Source organism: Rhinolophus ferrumequinum, chromosome 19, assembly GCF_004115265.2.
Source record: "Rhinolophus ferrumequinum isolate MPI-CBG mRhiFer1 chromosome 19, mRhiFer1_v1.p, whole genome shotgun sequence".
NCBI classification, from domain to species: domain Eukaryota; kingdom Metazoa; phylum Chordata; class Mammalia; order Chiroptera; family Rhinolophidae; genus Rhinolophus; species Rhinolophus ferrumequinum.
The window spans coordinates 17,424,199-17,446,874 of NC_046302.1; the positions used below are offsets into that span (position 1 = coordinate 17,424,199).

At 34.5% G+C, this 22,676-nt stretch overlaps 1 protein-coding gene and 1 pseudogene across 2 annotated transcripts in view; one reads left to right on the top strand and one right to left on the bottom strand.

The window, feature by feature from the left end:
- The window catches only part of ESCO1 (establishment of sister chromatid cohesion N-acetyltransferase 1), a 41,731-nt gene extending 19,092 nt beyond the window's left edge, over positions 1 to 22,639 (bottom strand). The window contains exons 1-5 of one of the 2 annotated variants that reach the window (XR_004421066.1): positions 20,750 to 22,313; positions 17,349 to 17,463; positions 16,182 to 16,242; positions 14,783 to 14,897; positions 10,313 to 10,444 (exon numbers count right to left, since the gene is read on the bottom strand). Coding sequence is in view for 1 of the 2 variants with exons in the window: in XM_033087471.1 (XP_032943362.1) it covers positions 10,313 to 10,444; positions 14,783 to 14,897; positions 16,182 to 16,242; positions 17,349 to 17,463; positions 20,750 to 22,291 (1,965 nt within the window). In the remaining variant the exon portion in view is untranslated. Of the gene's footprint in view, positions 1 to 10,312; positions 10,445 to 14,782; positions 14,898 to 16,181; positions 16,243 to 17,348; positions 17,464 to 20,749 lie in introns of both variants that reach the window. The other variant, XM_033087471.1, reaches the window with a different exon arrangement.
- Positions 10,696 to 11,032, top strand: LOC117011781 (40S ribosomal protein S26-like; annotated as a pseudogene).
- Positions 22,640 to 22,676: the final 37 nt, after the last annotated feature.

Below are 22,676 nucleotides of genomic sequence, written 5' to 3' on the forward strand. Positions count from 1 at the left end.
AAAGAGAAATGAAAACTACTTCACTGGGTTACAGTGAATTAAATAAGTTAGTACTTATAAAACACAATACTTAGTTACAACCGAGAAATTGGAAGGTAGAGATGGGAAAAATGCAAGCATCGAGGAGTCAAATGTCATTTATAAAGATTAAAACTAAAGGCAACTAACAGAACTAAACATAAAAATATGACTAATAAAAACTGGGAGGAAAAAGGAAAATTTCACACAAACACATTTATATATAGCTTGAGATATATATGTAAGCAATACATGCATAGCTTGATTTATTTAGTCATGTTAGAAACACTGAAACAGACAAAAGTGCTTAATCATCGGAGAATGGGACTAGAAATAGGGTAGGGGAAAAGGAGATTTTTCCTTTTCATTTTATACCTTATAATCAATACTGGTTAAATTGTCATTTCGAGATACATACACTGCTTTTATAGATTTAAAAAAAAAATACAAGTTTGAAAACAAAACCTTGAAGGTTATCCTTTAATTCACCTAAAAAAATTTTAAGGAAAAGAACGTGAAAATTTCCTCCACAAAGAGTTTGAAGAATCCAAAGTCCTTAAAAGAAAACATTAAACGGGAAGTATTTAAATGTTCTTTCTTGCAGGTAATACAATAATATATAATAAAAATTTTTCAGTGCCTTTTCACAATTTAAGACCATAGATAGAAGATGCAGAGAAGAGTCTCCTGTGCTGAGACAATCAAATATTTAATGGTCATAAGTAAGGTGGGCATGGCAGTCTGAAATCTAGAGACGCTCCAAACACAGAGGTAATCCTCCATCAATTCTCTCCCATGGGACATCTGCCAAGCTGGGCTGCAAATATAGAGAGATTTGAGATTTGTGTCCTGTAGAGTTTAAGATCCTTAATTTCTGCTGGAGAGAGGTATCTGATCCCAAACTTTCGATATTAAAAACCAAAATGAATGAAATTTCAACCCATCTCAATTCCTCATTACATCTAAGACATCAGCCCCTTACCAGCTGCCTGAGAGAAGAAAGGGAAAGCTCTTTTGGTTGGGGGGGGAGGCGGATTATCTACTGCAGTCTTTACCGTTCTTTTATAAATAACATCCAACCTCCAATAAAAGCTTATCAGACCAGATACTGTGCTTCTCCGAGAATAAGACCTAGCCAGACAATCAGCTGTAATGTGTCTTTTGGATCAAAAATTAATATAAGACCCAGTCTTATTTTACTATAATATAAAACCGGGTCTTATATAAGACCAGGTCTTATATTAATTTTTGCTCCAAAAGGCGTATTAGAGCTGATTGTCCGGCTAGGTCTTATTTTTAGGGAAACATGGGAGGAAGACTCAATATTGTCAACAGGTCAGTTCTTCCCAACTTGATCTGTAGATATTCAATGCAATCCCAATCAAATTCCCAGCAAATTATTTTGTGGATATCAACAGACCGATTCTAAAGTTTATATGGAGAAGCAAAAGAGACAGAACAGTCAACACAATATTGAAGGAGAACAAAATCACAGGTCTGACACTACCTGGCATCAAGACTTACTATAAAGCCACAGTAATCAAAACAGTGTGAAATTGGTGAAAAAACAAATAGATCAATGAAACAACGGAAAGTATAGAACTAAACCCATATAAATAGTCAACTGATCTTTGATAAAGGAGTAACAGTAAAGAAGACAAGATAGTCTTTTCAACAAATGGTGTTGGAACAATTACACATCCACAGGCTCCCAACCCACAAAAAAGGATCTAGACAAAGACTATATATATATATATACACACACACATATATATATATATATATACACACACACACACACATATATATATATCCTTTACAAAAATTAATTCAGAATGGATATAAACCTAAATGTAAAATGCAAAACTATAAAACTCCTAGACTATAACAAAGGAGAAAATCCAGATAACCTTGGATATGGTGATGACTTTTTAGATTCAACACCAAAGGCACAATTCATGAAAGAAAGAATAAACTGGACTTCATTAAAATTAAAAACTTCAGCTCTGCAAAAGTCACTGTCAAGAATATGAGATGACAAGCCACAGACCGGGAAAAGATATTTACAAAAGACATCTGATAAATGGCTGTTACCCAAAATATACAAAAAATTCTGAAAACTCAGTAAGAAAACAAATTTAAAATGGGCCAATTAAACAAATGGGCCAAAGATCTGAACTGACACCTCATCAAAGATGATACACAGATGGAAAATAAGCATATGAAAAGATGTCTACATCACATGTCATCAGAGAAATGCAAATTAAAACCACAATCATCAGTCTCATAAAACCACAATCAGATACCACTACACATCTATTAGAAAGGCCAAGACCCAGAACACTGACACCACCATATGCTGACAAGGATGGGGAGCAACAGGAACTCTCATTCAGTGCTGGTCGGGATGCAGGATGGTGCAGCCACATTGGAAAACAGTTTAGCAGTTTCTTACAAAACTAAATATACTCTTATCGCACATTCTAGCAATGACACTCCTTGGCATTTATAAAAAGAAGCTGAAAACTTATGTCCATAGAAAAACCTTCACAGGGATGTTTATAGCAGCGTTATCCGTAATTGCCAAAACTCAGAAGCAACCAAGATCTCCTTCAGTAGGCGAATGGATAAACTGTGGTACATCCAAACAATGAAATATTACTCACCACTAGAAAGAAATGAGCTATCAAGCCATGAAAGATATGGGGTAACTTTAAATGCATATTACTAAGTGAAGAAGTCAATCTAAACAAACTATATACTGTATGCTTCCAACTATACAACAATCTAGAAAAGGCAAAACTATTGAGACAGTAAAAAGATCAATGGTTGCCAGGAGTTATGGGGGAGGCAAGGACAAAAAGATGGAGAACAGAGGACTTTTAGGGCAATGAAACTATTCTGTATACTATAATGGTGGGTACATGTCATTATACATCTTTCAAAACCCATGGAAGAGTGAACCCTAATATATACTAAGGACTGGATAATAATGATCTGTCAATGCAGGTTAATCAATTGTAACAAATGCACAACTCTGGTGTGGGATACTGAGCATATGTGGGAGTAGGGAGTATATGGAACTCTCTACTTTCTGCTCAATTTTGCTATGAACCTAAAACTGCTCCAAAAAATAAAGTCTATTAAAAAAAAAAAAAAAAAAAAAAAGCCCTTAATGAGACCATGGACAGAAATAGAAAAAGTATGACCCAAAATCAAGAGGAAAACAGTCGAGAGAAACAGGCCCAGTGATGACCCAGATGTTTGAATTATCAGAAAAGAACTTAAATTTTCTCTTGTAAATGTGTTAAAGATTTTAAAAGGCAAAATGATCAAACTATGTAAAAAGTAGGATTTCAGCAGAGAAATTGAAACTCTGAAAGATGAACATCCTGTGACAGGATTAGAAACATTATTTTCATCTATAAAAGAAAATATATCTTACAGAAAATTTTAACACAAACTGAAGAAAAACCACTGGCATAAAATGACCCATGGTAACCTTTTACATCTTAGTAAGAAAGAGAGTTAAATTACTTGGACTATTTTTCTCATGAAGAATGAACCACTTTAGCACCTAAATTCAGTCAGGTATATAATTTTATAAGCAAACCTAGTTAATAAACCTCTAATTGCCCCAATCAATTCAAATTTGGGTTGCTTTACATATTTTGAAGTACTTTACTAATAATTTTATTTTACCTAACTTGTATCAAATATACACAAAATGTTCCATGTCCCCAAAAGATATTTATAGTAGCAATTTCCAATGATTTAAAATAAACAAATACCAGGATTGCCAATGCCCAGGGAAATCTTCTGGTTTAATTTCATTTTTATGAGATAACAGACTCACCACTGTTCTGTGGCTTCAGATTAAAATTCGCTCTTTAATGCAATGTTATTTGTTGAGGCCCTGCTCATTGGCAGGAGCTCTTTAGCATGACAAACAGATTATCAAAAACTGCTTTGACAAAGTTTATACACAACAAATTTTCAGAGTGTGGTAAGTGATCTAAAGAAAATAAAATACAGATAGAGATGAGGCAGGGGGAGCTATTTTCTTCAGGGTCAAGGAGGGCATCTCTGAGACTCTAAGACCTGAATGAAGACAGCCAGCATGTGAAGATGTGAGAGAATACTCCAGAAAAAAGGTAAAGTACAATCACACTAAGAATGCCATATCGTTGGAATGGTTTAAGAACAGAAGGAAGAGCTATTAGAAAGGAGTACAGCAAGTAAACGGAAGAGTGTTAGATGAGATTAGAAAACGTAGAGTGTGGAGCCTTGATGCCACAGTAAATACCCTGGACTTTATTCAGTCTGATGAGAGTTCAACAGAGAATTTTAAATTGAGAAAGGATAAAATCTGATTTCAGTTTTTAAAAGACTGCTGTGGAAAACGTGGAGAAGGGCTGTAGGGAAACATGGAAGCTGGGAGATCAGTTAGGAGAGCATTACACAAATGGTCCAGGCAAGACATGTTGGCAGCTTGGATCAGAGCGGTAGCAGTGGACATGACAAAAGTAGGAGGGCTTGAAATCTAATTTGAAGGTGAGATTTACTAATGAATTGAGTATAAGGAGTGTAGTAAAAAGAAAACTGAAAGATTACTCTGAAGTTTTCCACTTGCGATAAAAAATAATGAGTATAGGAAAAAGAGAAAATAGATTGGAAAGGTTATTTGCCACTAGATAACGTTACAGTTTTCCCTCCGAGAGTTTGTGAACTCTTTCTAAAAATGTAGGGGCGGGCTATTGGCTCAGTTGGTTAGAGCACAGTGCTCATAACACCAAGGTTGCCGGTTTGATCCCCACATGGCCACTGTGAACTGCGCCCTCCACAACTAGACTGAAACAACTACTTGACTTGGAGCTGATGGGTCCTGGAAGAACACATTTAAAATAAGTAAAAGTTTTAAAAGAATAAAAATGTTGTATATCTAGAACATAATAATTGTTTTGTCAACTGTAGCTGAAAAATAAAAAATATTTTTTTAAAATAGTTGGCAGAAGTAAATGAAAGAATATACTCTGGTCTTACATAATTCTACTGGAAATTATATGTTAAAAATTATATATATTAGCTGTATTCTATAAACTTTATACATTTTGTAAGAGTCCTTTCTAAATATCAGACTTTAATAAAACCAATAAAAACAGCTAAAAAATAAAATATAAAAATTGGTGCATGTAACATTTATTCTAAATGCATTTTTTATCCATTATATGGCTCCCCCCATCCCAAAACAAAATTACTTTCTGATTAAGATTTGGAAGTGCTGTTCTCATCCTATATTTAAATACCACAATATTCTAAGTCTTCAAGACACAATGAAGCAGAAAAAGGAAAATCAGGGTCAGGGAAGACAGAAACAAAAACTTGAAATATCAAATGTTTGGTAATTTTTATGTAACAAATTCCTATCTGTTTCTAAAAACTATTTCTCTACTTTCAACAGGTTATCACAGCCTTACCTTTAAGCTGGGAAACTCAATGCAACTCAGACCAAATTCTCTGACTTGGCTCTGAGTCCCTCCTACAAAAATACCTGCTCCCCATTCCCCAGTGATGCCAAAATACAGTTCAAAGGGCCAATGCTGTTTTGCTTGATTCCTTTCCATGCTCAAGACTTTAAATCTCTATTCCTGCTCTACTATTTACTTCTCTTTTCTTTAATACTCAGTTTCCTCTTTTTCCTAATCATCTTCAAAAGGACGATAGAAAAAGTCTACAGAAGTAAATTCATCTGTATTCAAATTTCACAGAAAAGAAATTAAGGATTATTGGATCACAGGTTCCCTCAGTCAGCTTTGTCACAGCACTGTGCAAAAGAACTCTCTGTGACAACAAAAACGTTCTACATCTACAATAATACAGCAGCCACATCTAGTAAAGTGACTATTGAGCACTGACTAGTGTAACTGAGGAACAGCACTATGTTTAGTGTTATTATACTGGATAGTGCAACTCTGTAGCCAATGAGGGTTCTGTCAAATCTTTCTTCAAAATTTTCCTTGTCATAAATATTTTCCCCATTTCTTCCAATGCCATGACTAATTCAGTATTATAAACACCTCATACAGTCTCTCCTTACACTCCACCAAAATACTATTTCAGCATTATTTAAACTAAACTATATGATTCACAATGCTCAAAATTCTTCAACATCTAAAAGAACAGAAAAAAGTACACATGGCATTCAAAATCAAAATATCACAATCTGATTTAATGCATTTTTCTAGTCTTATTACCTACAAAAACCTGATTCAGTAAAAAAAGATCTCATTATTCCCCGCAGGATGTTAAGCTTTCTCATTAGTTGTACAATGCTATCAAGCATACATGACCACCTTATGTCCAATTTTAAAAAACTCAAATCGTATCTCTTCTTCACCCATGAAAAAAAACGCCCTCTTCTGATCACTGCTCTATCTGATCACTGCGCTAGCAATTATCACTTCAAAATTGCAAAGCTAATTTATGACTTAATAGTTAATACTGATTTATTGCTTTAATACTTACTTAAATCTTTTACTGTTAACTTTTCATTTCTTTCAGGCTTTGTTCCTAAACTTGAAGGCAAGGGCATATCATGTATCCTGAGAGTAGGGCCCTCCATAGAGCTATCAGATGTTATTTCAAAGGAGATAAGGAAGGATAGAGGAAAAACGGACTAAGTTAGGAGCTTCTCTGCAAACAACCCAAACACTATTCCTCTCCTGTATTACTAAAAGCTCAAAATAGGGGTTGACCCAGTGGCTCAGGTGGTTGGAGCGCCATGCTCCTAACACCCAGGTCGCCACATGGGCCGATTTCCACATGGGCCAGTGAGCTGCGCCCTCTACAGCTAAGATTGTGAACAACAGCTCGCCCTGGAGCGGGGCTGCTGTGTGCTGCCCACAGCCAGCGAGAGCTGCTGTGAGTGGTCCACTGATGACCGGCTCAGCCGGAGACAGGGGAGCGCAAGGCTCCTAATACAAGCATGGGCCAGGGAGCTGTGTCCTACACAGCTAGACTGAGAAACAATAGCTTGCACTGGAGTTGGGGAGGAGGGGGGAAACAGAAGGGAGGGGGAGCTCAAAATACAGCTTAGTTCTGGATAGGTTCCTGGCCTGGCAACATGGCTCAGTGTTCTAGGGGGAATTTTTCCTGCTTTCTCTTCACACCTTTAGGAAACAGTATCTTAGTTCATGAACAAAAACTGTACTGTTCCCAGATCTAACTCAGAGTACAGGCTCCCCCTGAAGCATTAAGAGGTTCCTTCCTAAATAGTTTCTAATAAGTCAGATAAAATGCATTTCCTCAAATAGTGTCAATGAGGCAGATGGGGTAAAGTGAAGGAATAAAGAAAGAGAGCACCTTCACTCTCTCCCCCAGTGCAAGCCAAAGAGGATAAGAAAAAGAAAATATTTAGTCAGTCAAAATAGGTTCTATGGGCATCAATTTCTATCATGACTATATAATTCAAATATTATTTTCATCTTTTGGAAACAGGTCTTTAGCCATTTTTAACTGTCATAGGTTATTACGAAGGGAAAATTTTTACCATAAGGAAAAGCTGCTTATTTTCTAGACAATATTTGATTAAAACTTAAAAAGTAAAACTCATTGTTCTAATTTATTCTATCTTTTTTTAAATTAAAGTTTATTGGGGTGACAATTGCCAGGAAAGTTACACAGATTTCAGGTGTAATAAATCATCTATATATCACACTGTGTGTTCACCACCCAGAGTCAGTTCTCTCTTTCCATCACCATATATTGAAATTTATTCTATTTTTAAATAGTCTTAAATAGAACAAAACTTTATTTCCAGTCCCTGAACACTGTCTATTTAAAATGAATTAAAGCCAGAGACCAAATGACTTCTTTTCTATGTGCTTCTCTCCGAGAAACATACACAACAGATAAAATTGGCATTAAAAAAATTAGATGTCAAACACTTAAAAAGTGCTTCAGAGGCGGCCGGATGGCTCAGGTGGATAGAGCACGAGCTCTGAACAACAGGGTTGCCAGTTCGATTCTCACATGGGCCAGTGAGCTGCGCCCTCCACAACTAGACTGAAGACAATGAGCTGCCACTGAGCTTCCAGAGAGGCCGCCCGATAGCTCAGTTGCTTAGAGCGCAAGTTCTCAACAACAAGGTTGCCGGTTCAATTCCCACATGGGATGGTGGGCTGCACCCCCTGCAACTAAAGACTGAAAATGGCAACTGAACTTGGAGCTGAGTTATACCCTCCAGAACTAGACTGAAGGACGACTTGGAGCTGATGGGTCCTGGAGAAACACACTGTTCCCCAACATTACCCAATAAAAAAAAGAAAAAAAAAAAGAAAGTGCTTTATATTCAACTGTACCTCAATAAAAAAGAAAAAAAAAAAGAGTGCTGAATGCAAAAGCACAATACTAGGTGCCCAATAAATGTTTAATGTCACAGCCTAAAATCCACAGCTGTGATCACAGCAGAACATCTTTAATATAGGTGTGTTTTTTTCCTTCCCTCCATACACTAAAAAACAATGCTACAATGTTTTGGAGGAGTTTTTACCTTAAACTACATTTAAAAACAGCAAAAGATAAGAATACTGGCCTCAGTGTTAGCAAAGGATGACCAACTGCTAAACTCAATTCCTTCTCATGAGCTTATTTCAAAAATAAATTTTAAAAAACCCATAGCTCTGTCCCATCAAGGGGAGACGGGGGAGTAGAGAGGGTGGGGCAAAAATCAATCTTCCCTAAGTTACTACACAGTTTTAGTTTTTAAGAGCTAGAATTTGTTTAGTAGGTGATGACTCCACCTTGTTCCATAAGCCAACTTCTCTTGGTACTGTGGAGAGCAGAGTATGTATTTCCTGACTGATTTCTTTACTGTTTCTCTCAGAAATTAAGGATTTCCCTTAAGGTGAAGAATCAAGCCATTTAAACCTTATCTTTTTATAATTTTAGGAAACTGATGACAAGAATCATATAATGTGAACTGAGAACTCATTTAAACTAACTTCTACCAGATTCACGTATGTAAAATAAACTGAAATAATTCTGCCCCAGAAGTATTCTATAATTTAGGTACCTGACAGAACTATTTTTCTTTTCAAGTTGTAAGGACATTAATGTAGTCAAATTGGAGAAGTACAAATTTCGAATGATAAATCAATATCTAAGCTATAGATATTCTATGTCCACATACCTAATATTTTATTTAAGTGGTAGGAGTGTGTGTGTGTGTGTGTGTGTGTGTGTGTGTGTGTGTGTATGGAAAAGGCAGACGAAATAAAGAATATAAAGGGTTACTATAGGGAACCACAAAAAGAAAACCCCACCTATCTTGGGTAGAAGTAACTGGATAAATGAAACAATGAATATGAACCCTTCAACCAAAGGTAAGACTGTAACTTTAACTGAAGGCAATAAAGATCTTTAATCCAACACCTGGTGCTTGTATAAAAGCCTATATGAAATGAATTGGTGATCTCAGTTCAGATATCCTGGAGGTCTTATTATGTGAGTGTACAGTACTGAAGGTAACATGTATAGAATAAAAATTGATTCCATTTCAGATATGGGTAAACAGCAATTACATTAAATTACTAGTTTTCACAAGATATCTAAAATGGTTCAAAATTATTTAAAATTTTGCTATTTCCAGAAACAAATAATACCCATTATGCCTCAAATGTACATACATTAAAAATATATACACTAAAACATTTACTTTGTGGAATTCTTTTTCCTAGTATTCTACAAATTCTGAGGTCTTCACCTTCAAGAATTTTTTTTTTAATTTTATAAAGAAAAACTCTCATGATAACAAAGTAAAAACAACAACAACAACAACAACATCTATTTGGTGTAATATACATATATCACTATCAACCCCCAAATAAAAAGTGCCAAGCTATCTGAATATTAAACAGACTTATTAAATAGCTCATAATTACTAAAATTAAAGGAAACTTCAAATATACTCAAGTTGAACAGCATTACTTGTTAGATGAGAAGAGATGCAATAACTATTTTAAAAACATAATTTAAATAAATAATCCCACAACATAAACCAGCCAAGTTAGCTGGTTTTATGTTTGGCTTTGTTTTTAAAAAGCCAGTATATATACTACAAAGCTGTGTGTGTGTGCATGTGTGTGTCTGTGTGTGTACACATACATACATACATACATATTATTGTTTCCTAAAAGCAGAAATGTTTCAATGACTTAAATTTGGCAGTTCACCTCTTTAAGATCCTGACCTAATTATCTGATTCTGCATTTTAGAAGTCATGAATTCCACTTACCACATATTTTACAGCACTTATAAACTGGTTGTGGAAGAGCAGATGTTGTGTTTCATCTTCTGGATTTGAAGCTGTGTAAAGCATGCCACAAACATTACAGGAAACTGCTCCAAATCTTTTCTGTCCTGCATCCTATTTGTAAAAAAACAAACGAGGGTTTTTTTCTCCCAAAAGAATAATTTCAGAACAATAGCCTCTAAAGTTATAATGTGAACATAAAGTTAGAAATGTTTAACCTATAACATTCAATGTTGATTACAAAAGTGAAGATGTTAATCTTAAAAATCTGAGTGTAATTTTATTAACAATTGTTTCCATTTTAGTAATATGATCACTAGCATTTAGTAACAATTGCAAGGCTCTCTTGGGTCCTCACTTCCAAGATGACCAAGAAAAGAAGGAACAATGGTCATGCCAAAAAGGGCCGTAGCCATGTGCAGCCGACTCGTTGCACCAACTGCGCCCAATGCATGCCCAAGAAAAAGGCCGTTAAGAAAATCATCATTCAAAACATAGTAGAGGCCGCAGCCATTATCTGAAGCGAGTGTCTTTGATGCCTATGTGCTTCCCAAGCTGTATGTGAAACATTACTGTGTGAGTTGTGCCGTTCACAGCATGGTAGTCAGGAACTGTTCCCGTGAAGCCCAGAAGGACCAAATACCCACACCCCGATTTAGACCTGTGGGTGCTACCCCATTACCTCCGCTAAAGCCCATGTAAGGAGCTAAACCCTTAAGAACTGAAGAAATATTCTCTGGGGAATAAAATAAAATGGAAATCATACTGTATGTAGCATGTTGAGTATATGTGTTGCCAGCTAGAGTGGGGGTTGTATGTCATAGGAACTCTAACTGCTTTTACCAAGTATTCAAGTGTAGAGTGCCACATTGCCTTCTCATGGGGGAGAAAACTTATCTATATGCCTTAACTTGGGTGTCTTTTGTATTTGTATCCTCTGCCTCCCCAGTTTGCATGGCTATTTGGAAAAAAAGGGATTAAGGCATCTGTGAGTGTTAGGTTAATTTAACCTGTCTAGTTGGTGTTTTTGAAATGGGAGCAAGGAACTAGGAGAGTAAGGAAAAACAGTGTCTTTGAGCGGGGAACACATCAGGAAGTGACATAGACTGCAGTCTGCACATCCCTGGTGGAGGGACACACAGACTAAAAGAAAGCACATGCCTTGGATAGGTTTTAAGGGGATCTGTATCCAGATCCTTAATTTCATAAAATTATTTCACCAGCATGATAACGGTTTATTGTCCTAGAATTTAGAAAATGGCAAGTTATTGATTAGGGGATTAGGGATATATATGTTTATTTTTAAAACTCATTTAGGAACGGATTGCTAAGAACTGGCTTTATTTGTTAGGTTGTTTGTTTTCTAAATTAAGCTAAACCAGTTGCATGGAGGTTTTGATTAAAATATACATTGTGTTGGAAACAACAACAAAAAAATTTACAGGAACTGAAAAATACCTTTGACACTACAATCTTAGTCCTAAAGCCCCAAACAGCAAATATTCTACAAATGAGAATATGTATTTTTATCGGCAATAATTAAACTGCCAAAGTTTAGAGAAAATAGTGCTTTACAGACTCTTTTTAATGGCTTAAAAGTCTATTCTCTTTAATGGTTTTATTTTAGTTTGTAGATATTAAAGAATATTTTAATGTCACCAGAAACTCTTTATAAGAAAAGGTAAAATTAGACTTTTCCTATTATCTTTATATTAAATAAGTACCAAACATTGACTATAATCAAATGTTCTCCAGTAATTCATGCTTATACTGTTTATGAAATGTTTCCTATTCTTATTTGACAAGAAAATTTTAACAATATGATCTAATTTTAAGAACGAAATTTAGGGGCCAGCCCAGTGGCTCAGGTGGTTGGAGCGCCGTGCTCCTACACAGAGGTAGCCAGTACGATTCCCACCTAAGCCAGTGAGCTGCGCCCTCTACAGCTAAGATTGTGAACAACAGCTCTCCCTGGAGCGGGACTGCAGTGAGCAGCCAAAGGTCAGCATGAGCTGCCATGGGCTGCCGGGGGCTGCCATGGGCTACTGTGTGCTGCCAGGAGCACCCGGTGGCCAGCATAAGCAGCCAGTAGCCAGCGTGAGCGGCCGGCAGCTGGAGACAGAGATGCTGTGAGTGGCTGACTGACGACTGGCGACCGACTGCCTCAGCCGGGGGGAGCGCAAGGGTCGTAATACCAGCATGGGCCAGGGAGCTGTGTCCTACACAACTAGACTGAGAAAAAAATGGTTTGAACTGGAGTGGGGGACGGGGGGGGGGGGGGGGGGGGGGGGCGGAAGAAGGGGGGAAGGAGAAAAAAGTGGAGGAGGGGAGGAGAAATAAGTGGGGGGGGCAGAATGAAATTAAAAAAAACATAATCCTGTACTTTCTGCTCTAAAAACTGTGCTGCTTGAACTAATCACTGAAAAAAATAAGATCTAAGAAAATGATCTTTAGTGCCTGGGTTAAATAGCAAAGAGTACTCAAACAGTAACTAAAAGACTGTATATAAAAGTAAAGGGAAGTTTATTCTAAAGGATTCAAACTATTGACAAATGTTACCTGCAAATTTTTGTCAGGCAGAAAAAACAAGTTGTAATCATGGTTAAGATATACATATACAACATAATACTTATCACCTTAACCATTTTTTAAGTGCACAGTTCAGTAAAGTACATTCACACTTGTGCAACCAATCTCCAGAATTCTTTTCATTTTGCAAAACTAAAACCCTATTAAACAGCTCCCCATTCCCCTTCTTCCCCAGCTCCTGGACACCACCATTCTATTAGGTCTGTGCAAAAGTAATTGCGGTTTTTGCAATTGTTTTTAACCTTTTAAACCGCAATTATTTTTACACCAACCTAATACGTCCTGTCTCTATGAATTTGACTACTCTAGGTATCTCACAGAAGTGGAATCATATAGTATTTGTCTTTTTGTGATTGGTTTATTTCACTTAGCTTAATGTCCTCAAGGTTCAACTATATTTTAGCATGTGTCTTCCTTCCTTTTTTAAGGCTGAATAATATTCCACTGTATATATAAATACACAATATTTTGTTTATCCATTCATCCACTGATGGATACTTTCATTGCTTCCACCCTTTGGCTATTGTGAATAATGAACATTGGTATACAAATACCTCTTTCAAGCAGGCAATTTTCACAGTAATGAGTAAGCATTTCTGCCCATTTCCTCATCCATAAATGAGATATAAAGTAGTACCTATCTCATGCTTTTTTCTTTTTAAGGCTTAACTTAGTTAACGTGAGTGCAGTACATGGAAAAATACATTCAAAAAGTGTTCACTGCTGCTATCATGATCTTTAACATCATCAATTCTTGACCAGCCCTATCCAACAGAAATGCAATTTTAAATTTTCCAGTAGCCACATTAAAGAACACAAAAACAAACAGGTGAAAAAAAGAAAAACAAAGAAAAAAAAAAAAAAAAAAGCAAACAGGTGAAATTAATTTTATAATATATTTAACAAAACATATCACAAATACTATAATTTCAACATGTATTAATTTTAAAACTCTATTAGTGATAGCTTTACATTCCTTTTTTGTAACCATCTTTGAAATGTAGTATACATATTTACACTTAGAACATATCTTATTCTGCCAAGCCACATTTCAAGTGTTCAAAGCCACATGTGGCTATTGTATTGGACAGTGTAGCTCTAGATTCTACTTGTCTAATTCTGTTTCACTATCGTACTGATTTGACAACAGAAACTACTAAACTTTATAAAACAACTTTTTTCCTCACTAATCCTTCTCAAAAATTTCTAGACAATTTTTACAAAGTTATTCTCCCATATTCAAGTTATAATTAATCATCCAATCCCCAAAAAAATACTATTGATTATGTTGACTGGAACTACAATATATGTCCCGATTATATTGGGTCCCTTCATTTTTTTATATTGTGTTCACTCAATCAAATTAAATTTTTAATCAGTCAAAATTTCTCCCCCTATTTTCCACCTTGCAACCAAAAACTGTAGGGTACCTATGTTCTATTTCAATTAATTACTGGTTTACATTCCTTTAAAATGTAGTTTTAAAATTATAACACATACTAAAACATAGATATTTAAAATCATTTTATGTATTAAGCTCCATGTTATTTTAATATTTAAACCAACTACTAAAAGGTAGATTAAATGACATATTTAAGAAAGTAGTGAATGTAAAATAAAGTATCAATCTGTTATAAATAACACTTGAAGTATGGAAATTTTAGTTTTTATTATTTGTTACGATGGACTCACTACTTGTGGGTTTGGGGAGAAATTTGTAATATTAGGAATATTTTCGTAATAAACATATATGGTGACAAAAAAGGCTCTTTAGAAAAGAGAAATGAATTCATTCTTTAACAACGTGCATAAATAAGATGCTTCTGACAACACTTCATCAAGAAGATCAAGTTGTATGCTTACTATAATCAACTGTTTTTCATCAGCTTTCTCTGCTTCTTTTAATTTCAAGTCCTTTGGAATTGTTATCTCCAAATAGGAATTACACGTAGGCCAAGAATGATTTGGTGGTGTCTCCCTTTAAAAAAACAAAATACTATTAAATGTTATAAATCAATATCACTTCAAATTACTGGAAGGAAAAAAACAAATTTATTTTCTATACAACACTGACAAATTTCAACTCCAAGGGGAAAACACTAACATTTTAAAAATCAGGAGTGGAAAACCCAAGAACACTAATATTCAACAACAACAAAAAACTGCAGCATCTACTATAGTTTGAATAAGTTTCATAGTTTTAGGCATTTGAGTTAATCTGTAATCTGTTTTCACTAATCTATAAAGTAAAATAAGTCAGATTTAATTTAATTCTGACATTAAAGACAGAACATAAAGTTTTTAATCTACTTGAAACACGTTTACACGTTTATAATACCCAGTATTTTGAGGGGTTTGAGGAACGGAGCTTTCTCAAATACTTGCTCAAAGAATAAAAAGACACAACCACTTTAGAAGGAAATTTACCAATACTGGTTAAGTCCCATAGCTATGAAATTTATCCTACATATAATCACATAAGTGGGCAAAGATATCTGTATTTCTTACAGGACTGTTTTTTGATAGAAATAAACTAGAAAAACCAAAATGCCTATAAAGTGGAGAACTATTAAATAAATAGAACATTCACCCAAGGAAATTTAATGCAGATTTCAAAAGAATGAGGTTCAAAGAAAGTAAAAAGGATGCCCATAATACATGAAATAAAAAAAATACAAAAGCTATAAAACAGTATGTACAGGCATAGAAAAAAATATATAATGAAAAGAGAATCTGTGAGTATCACTTTTTATGTGAAAAACTAAGAGTTACTAGGCATAACTTTTTAGGGAAAATCCATCAAGCTCAAAACTTATAAGCTAAAATCCTTAAATTCTGGTTAATTACAAGATGGCAGGCCCAAAATGGAGTCCTTTATGCTAAGCCCCAATTCATCAAACTGAAATTTAATTACAGTTTCAGCTCTCTCAGCAATGGAATCTTAAAACCAGTCAATCAGGAATCACCTGATCAGCACTAGTTAAGTGATTTGCCTGACAGACCCCTGCCATCCCCTAAAGGAAAGTAACTTTGAAATAACCAACCAGCCTTTTCTGCAAGTATAACTTCCTTATTCCCCGTCACTTTAGCCTATAAGTCTTTCATTTTGTACAGCTCCTCGGAGATCCTTTCTGTCTGCTAGATTGAATGCCACCCAATTCTAATTGATTTTTGCTCAAATAAACTCTTACAATTTTTAATATGCCTCAGTTTATTTTTTAACTGTTGTAATATTTACATTTATATTAAACTAATACCTTACCTGTTATCAATGGTCTTAGATGTTTCGTTATTGAGTATACTGAGCTGTTTGGGAGCTGAACCTGTAATTTAATCAAGATGAGTTATGTATTAAGCATTGTACTAGCTCTCCATCTAATAGTTGAAAATCATTTTACAGAAAGAAAAAACCCAATACACTAAATGTTTTATTTTTATTAAAGACCATTTGATAAAATTAGAGCCCTCTTTCTAGAAATTACTCTTCAGATAAGAGGGAGAAGACTCTAGAGAGCAGCAAAGAGATCTAATGACAGATTAACAGTTTGCCTTTAGTTTACCAATAAATAGTAACACTGAACAATAGTTTAAATGCCACCGTAATTAATTATACAATCTCTAAATGGAAACAAATGAAAACATTTTTGTTTAAAAAAAACTGTAGTCTCTGGAGTTTTAATCACATTAATAATGCAATAATTATTTTATTTTCTAATGCATAAATGCATTTCCCATTTTCTTATTATACTTCCCCTCCCCCACTAAGAGAAAAGGTTAAATGATACCCATTTAACCTGGAGGAAATTATCTGACCTCAATATTTTGCTCCAAGTATACCTTTCCTTTAGCAGAGAGAAACAACAGGAATTAGGAATTTCTTTCCTATATCCCTTGGTGTGCTTCATCTCATATAGATAAATCCCCATCCAACAGCTCAAATGATATTGCTGCAATTTTTTCACAAGGTTACAAGAATAAATTTTTGTATGGTATAAGTGGACAAACTGCAGCATTTCTATCTTTAATTCAAAGACAGAATCACTAAAATGAAAAACTGAGTAACTGAGGGTTAAAGAACCTGAAGTGGTAAGGCACAAATAGTTATTTATATTTGAGAAGTAAGTTGCTACCACTAACTTAAGCAATTCATTAAGTAACCCTTCTCCAAAGAGTAACTGACAAACAAAAGATTTAAAATAAACAAAAGAACTTTTGGTAGGAAGTCAGAGAATCAGACCTAAATACTTTAAACAAGCCAATAAACAGAAGAAATTCTCTCCCAAATAATGTTAATAATCACACATTTGAAAAACATAAGCAGTTAAGAAGGATGTAACAGGCCTATCTGGTAGCCCATATGGTTTCCTGTTATACTGATAAAAATATCTCTGAATACTGTGAAATCCAAATGATATTTTCAAAGTGTTACCTGGAAATTTACTCTCCCCGGTATCAACTTTTGCTTGACTGAGCAGAGTTGAAACAGCAGTGTTATTTTCCACTGGATTGTTTTCAAGCTTAGATTCCAAACAATGGCTGAAATTCTGAAAACATAATTCAAAGTATTAATATTTGCTTTTATATAACAACCTTTGGGTCTTATCTCAATACACTTTCAGTGAATTTTAGCATACTAAGAAAATTTAAGGTAATAACTTTATATCTGGAGTAATTCACCTAGATATGCCATAAAAGTCTCTGCACGATCTCCCAACAAGCTACCCTGTCCGCATCAGCTCCCATTATTCCCCTTCATGCTAAACTGAAAAACTTACCTCTCCCATAGTATATTTCATATTTGCCTGACACTTTTTCTGAGTTTTATCTATCTAAACCTGCACTGCCCCATACAGCAGCCACTGCAACATCTGACTACCAAGCACTTAGAATGCGGTTAGTATGACTGCTTGGTTATAAATGTACATCACACTGGATTTTTAAGACAGTACAAAAAAAGGTAAAATATCTCAATTCTAAAAATTGATCACATTAAAATAACAGTATTTTTATGACAGGTTAAGTAAAATATATTAATTTTACCAGTTTATTTTTTTTTGAAGTGGCTACCAGAAAATTTTTAATGATATATGTGGTTCACATTGTATTTCTACTAGATAGTGCTGATCTGGAACACCTTTCTTCCCATAAAAACTCAACTCATTACTTAAATATTAACCTTTGCCATGAAGCCTTCTCCAAGCTTCCCCATCCCTTTTCCCCAAATTTGGAATAATTCTCCATCTACTTAATAGCTACCTCTTTCATGCCCTTATCACTTCCTAGTTTGAATTGTTTTTGATTCATTTCCTATAACTCTTAAGAGCAAAGACCCTATTCTATTTATCTCTGTATTCCTAAGAGCCCCTAAATCAGAACCTTGTCAAAGCAGAAACTCAATGACTAGCAAAAGAAAATATTCCAATGTCTATCAACACTGGCACTCAAAGAAATGGAAATAAGGAAGGAAATAACTTTCCACGTATATGTATACATCTATCTGTATTGTGACTGAATTTACAATGAACATGTAACATTATTTTAGAATATATTTCTGAAAAAAATGAATATTTTGTCATTAAAAAGCAGAAAAATTAAAAACAAGCACAGTGATATGTTACTAATTAATCTCTATTAAGAGGAAGTAAATTGGTGCAAATAATCATAACTGACCTTTAAAATTCATATAATCCAAATAATTTAAATTTAGCCGAAATAATTCACTGAAGGCCCACTGCCTTATCAATCATCATTTCTCAACATTGCTAAGACTGACAACACCATATAATTAAAAGAGCAAAATTACAGGAAGCCATAAAAAAGTTTTTAAATGATGTAAGCTTTGTTTTTACATTCTCCTACCCAAACTATGTCAGCATTTATGTAAACATGTAAAACACAAACAGTGCTAAATATCCTTTATGGCTATACACACACACACACACACACACACACACACACACACGCATAGTAAAATCGTAAAAATAAAAACAGGAAAGATCCACACCAACTTTACACATTTAACTCTCGGGAGAGAGGTGAATGGAAAGAGGAGGTATGGTCTTTATAACGTGCTTTTCTTACTTTAAAACACATGAATTCAATAAAATGTTAATTTTTGTCAAATATGAGTAGAAACTAGTGTAATGTTAGTCTGGGTAGTACTCTGAATGTTTGAATATTAAGAATTTTCAAGTGTAAATAAAATTTTTAACACAAGTTTCATGGGAATGTTTCTCATAATGTTCCTCAAGACAGAGGGACTGTATAAATCCAAAGCACATTTTAGTAAAAGCAGTAATAAAGAAGGTTAAAATAATGTGACCTAAATAAACATCTGTTCTTGTACAGTTTAGTCCAAAGAAATGAATTATATTTCTTATTCTTTAATATATTCTCCACAAGCTGCCTTTTGAGTTTTGACAGGTATGTATGCAGCAAGGAATTAGAAGATACACTCTCCAGCTGTACCTGGAATATAAGCTATAAGTTTGCTGATAAAACACACCGAGTTGAAAGCCACTCCATCTCTGCAAGCAGCCACACTTATAACTCAATACTACTACCACTCACTACTTATTCCTAATTACTATCACTATTTAAATAATTATCTTCTAATTAATGCTTTCATTCCCATTTGTACAGAAAATAAAATCTAAAAGTAACCATATGGTGTCTGTTCCCTGTAAGTTCACGCTGATTTTCAGTCCACGAGAGTAAATGATCTATATTTTCATGGCTTCTGGCATAAAGCCCAGACTCCTTACTCAAATTTCCTCCTAGACCAAAATGCTTCTAAAGAGAACTTCAACACACTCCCAAAACTTTAAGATAACGTGACTTACTTCTCTACTCATAATTTTTTTCTCAAATCATCTTCTAATGCTCAGAGTATGTTGCTATAGAGAGAATGCTGGACTGAGAATCAGGACACTTGGATTCTAATCCTATTTGTGCCACCAAACATGTGACCTAAATCACATTGTTCTGTTGCTCTCAGTTTCCTTGTTATAAACTAAAATAAATGAAACAAATGAGTGGTTTTTAAAATCTGTATTAGAGAGCTCCATGGTCCTATGCATATAAAATTTCTGCTTATTAATTTTATATATTGGTATGTTACCAATGATTTAATTTGGAAGAAATGGGCTTAGTTGCTCTTATGTTTCAAAACTACCTCCTCAGATAATTCATTAATGTTTCTTCCAGCTATTAGATTCTGTTTTTCAATTTACTTTTCCATTTTGAAAATTCTTGGCCACCATAATTTTATTCTTAGACTGAAGACTGAATTATTTATATCTTTCAGACATTTTATGTGCTATCTGTTCAAGTGGCAAACCAAAAGGCATCCCTGCTAATTGAAATGCTTAATTTTTAAATTTTATCAAGTGTGAAAAAAAGGTTGATTTGTGCCAGCTGAAATTAATTTTAACAGCTTGGTCAGAATTGAGCCCAACTTTAAGTTCTACATCTTAGTCACTATGAAACAGTTTCTGTGGTTACAATAGAAAAATGAAACATATCAGTGTATTAAATGAAAAAGAAAAGCTAGAATTCAGGTTTATGCAGTCACATAAAATAAAAACAAAGTGTGAAAATGAGGAAACAATGAGAGGCGTTCATGTAAATGTGAGTCATTTAAAGAAGTCAGTAAGTTCTGTCACTCACTACAAGATTGCGTTAATAAAACTCTTGCTAACAACCAACAGGATACCTTAACAAATGCCTCTTAAGTCTTTTGTGATTCCTAAGATAAAATATGCTGTAAACACTTACTTTATATCAGAAAGTACTCAGATAATTCTACTGTACATAATCAAAATAGATTACCTTATTTGGTGTGGATTCAAAACAATCTTTTATCTGGTTCTCCAATGGTGGATCAGGAGGTGGTTTTATCTGATTATCCAAATGACAATTTTCAGGAACCCTTTTTGTGTTTTCATTAATTTCAACTGTAATATCATTAGTTTTAACTTCTTCAGAATTAATTTCTTTCATTTCTTCCTGTTGGCAAAGTGTATTTTTATCATGTGGTTTTGTCCCTAAATATGTACTCTGAGTCACTGGATGAGGCATTTCTAATGCTGGTAGTGAAAAACTAGTTCGTAATAAGCCCAATTTAGGAGAAACTTGAAAGTTCAATTTATTTTGCTGCACAGAGTTAAATTTTGAGAGTTTAATTTTAGTCCAGTTGGAGTTCTTTTTAGTTGAGCTGTTTATTCCATTTAGTATACATTTCACAGGCTTTGTTTTTCTGCTAGGGAAGAAACGATTACACTGAACATCCTGATTTGTTTCCTTTGAATGAAGTATTGGTTGTTCAATAGCAACTTCTTCCAATTTTCTTTCTGTAGGTTTCTCCTCCTTCACACTTTCCATTTGTGAAGATTCCTTTCTTACCTCTACAGTATCTGACTCGATTTCACCAGCAATTTCTTCACAGAGCTGGAGAATGCTACCTCGTTTGCTCTTTCCTGCTTGTTCATTATCTACACTTTGTTCAGGCACTGATGGCTGTGGACTTTTTTGGGATTTTGTACTAGTATTCACTTGTGAATGAACTGACTTCATCTCATTCTTCTTAGAGACCACTGAAGTAACCATTTTTGATCTTCTTATCTCAGAAGTTACAGGCACAGATTTTGTTTCCTCTTTTCTAGTATTCTTCTGAAGACAGTTTTCAGATCCTTTTACGCACTGAGAACTATAAGTACAAGCTGTCTGATGCTCGACTTTGCGTTTTTTTCCTTTTGGGGAGTTTATTACTTCATTAATTACTGGATTTTCATCCTCTTTTGAGTCAGACTTCACTTCAAATACTTTTCTTTTTGCATGTTTTTGACTTGTCTTAACTTTATTAGATTTACTTTGAGTATTGCTACAGTACTCTTTCCTTGTTGGAGGCAAACTCTGTTTAACTGCTTGAACTTGACCCTGAATTTCTCTCCGACGCAGAGACCTTGTTGAAACCTCTGTTAACTGTTGTAGTCTTTGTGATCTCCGGTTAAGCTGTTCATTTGATTTAGGGGTTTCATGCACTGATTTTTTCTGAGATAATTTCTTCTTTTTTGTACATTCTTGTTGTGAATGTCCCTTCACAGTCATCGTATTTTTATTAATGGACTTACTAGCTTTTTCATCACTGGATGATGCTTTTGCTGACCTCGTACTCATGCATGTTCCTAATTCAGGCTGATTTATTTTACTTTCACTGGAAGATTTAACCAGTGATTTTATAGCTTCCTTTGGACCTGATTTTTTCACCAGATTCTTTTGAGAACCTTGAATTTGTGCTTCTAAATTCTTATCATCATTTTTTTTAGTAACATTGGAAGAATTTTCTTTTGATTTCTCCTGAATGGACATCATTCCAGAGTCAGGTCCTCCTTTCTGAATAGTTTCTGAAAGGATTTTCGTATCCTGGCAAGTGCGAATGCTGAATGTCCAGTATTATTACTGAGGAGCAGGTCTTAAAAATCGACTTTGATGCTGATACACATTTTTAACAAAAATACTATTTTGCTTCAAGTAAGGTTTCTGTCATTCCTAGGATATGAGAAAAGCTGGCATGAAGGCTGAAAGATACTTTACTTTGAGCAAGGCAACAGAAATTTGAGGAAATTTTAATTCTAATTTGATATTTTTATAACTTTTCATGAAAAAAATTTAATTCAGGTTCAATCTGTTTTAATATTTCAATTAATATTGCTTTTCAGGCCTGGCCCTATTACTGGAGGAATTATTTATCACAGCC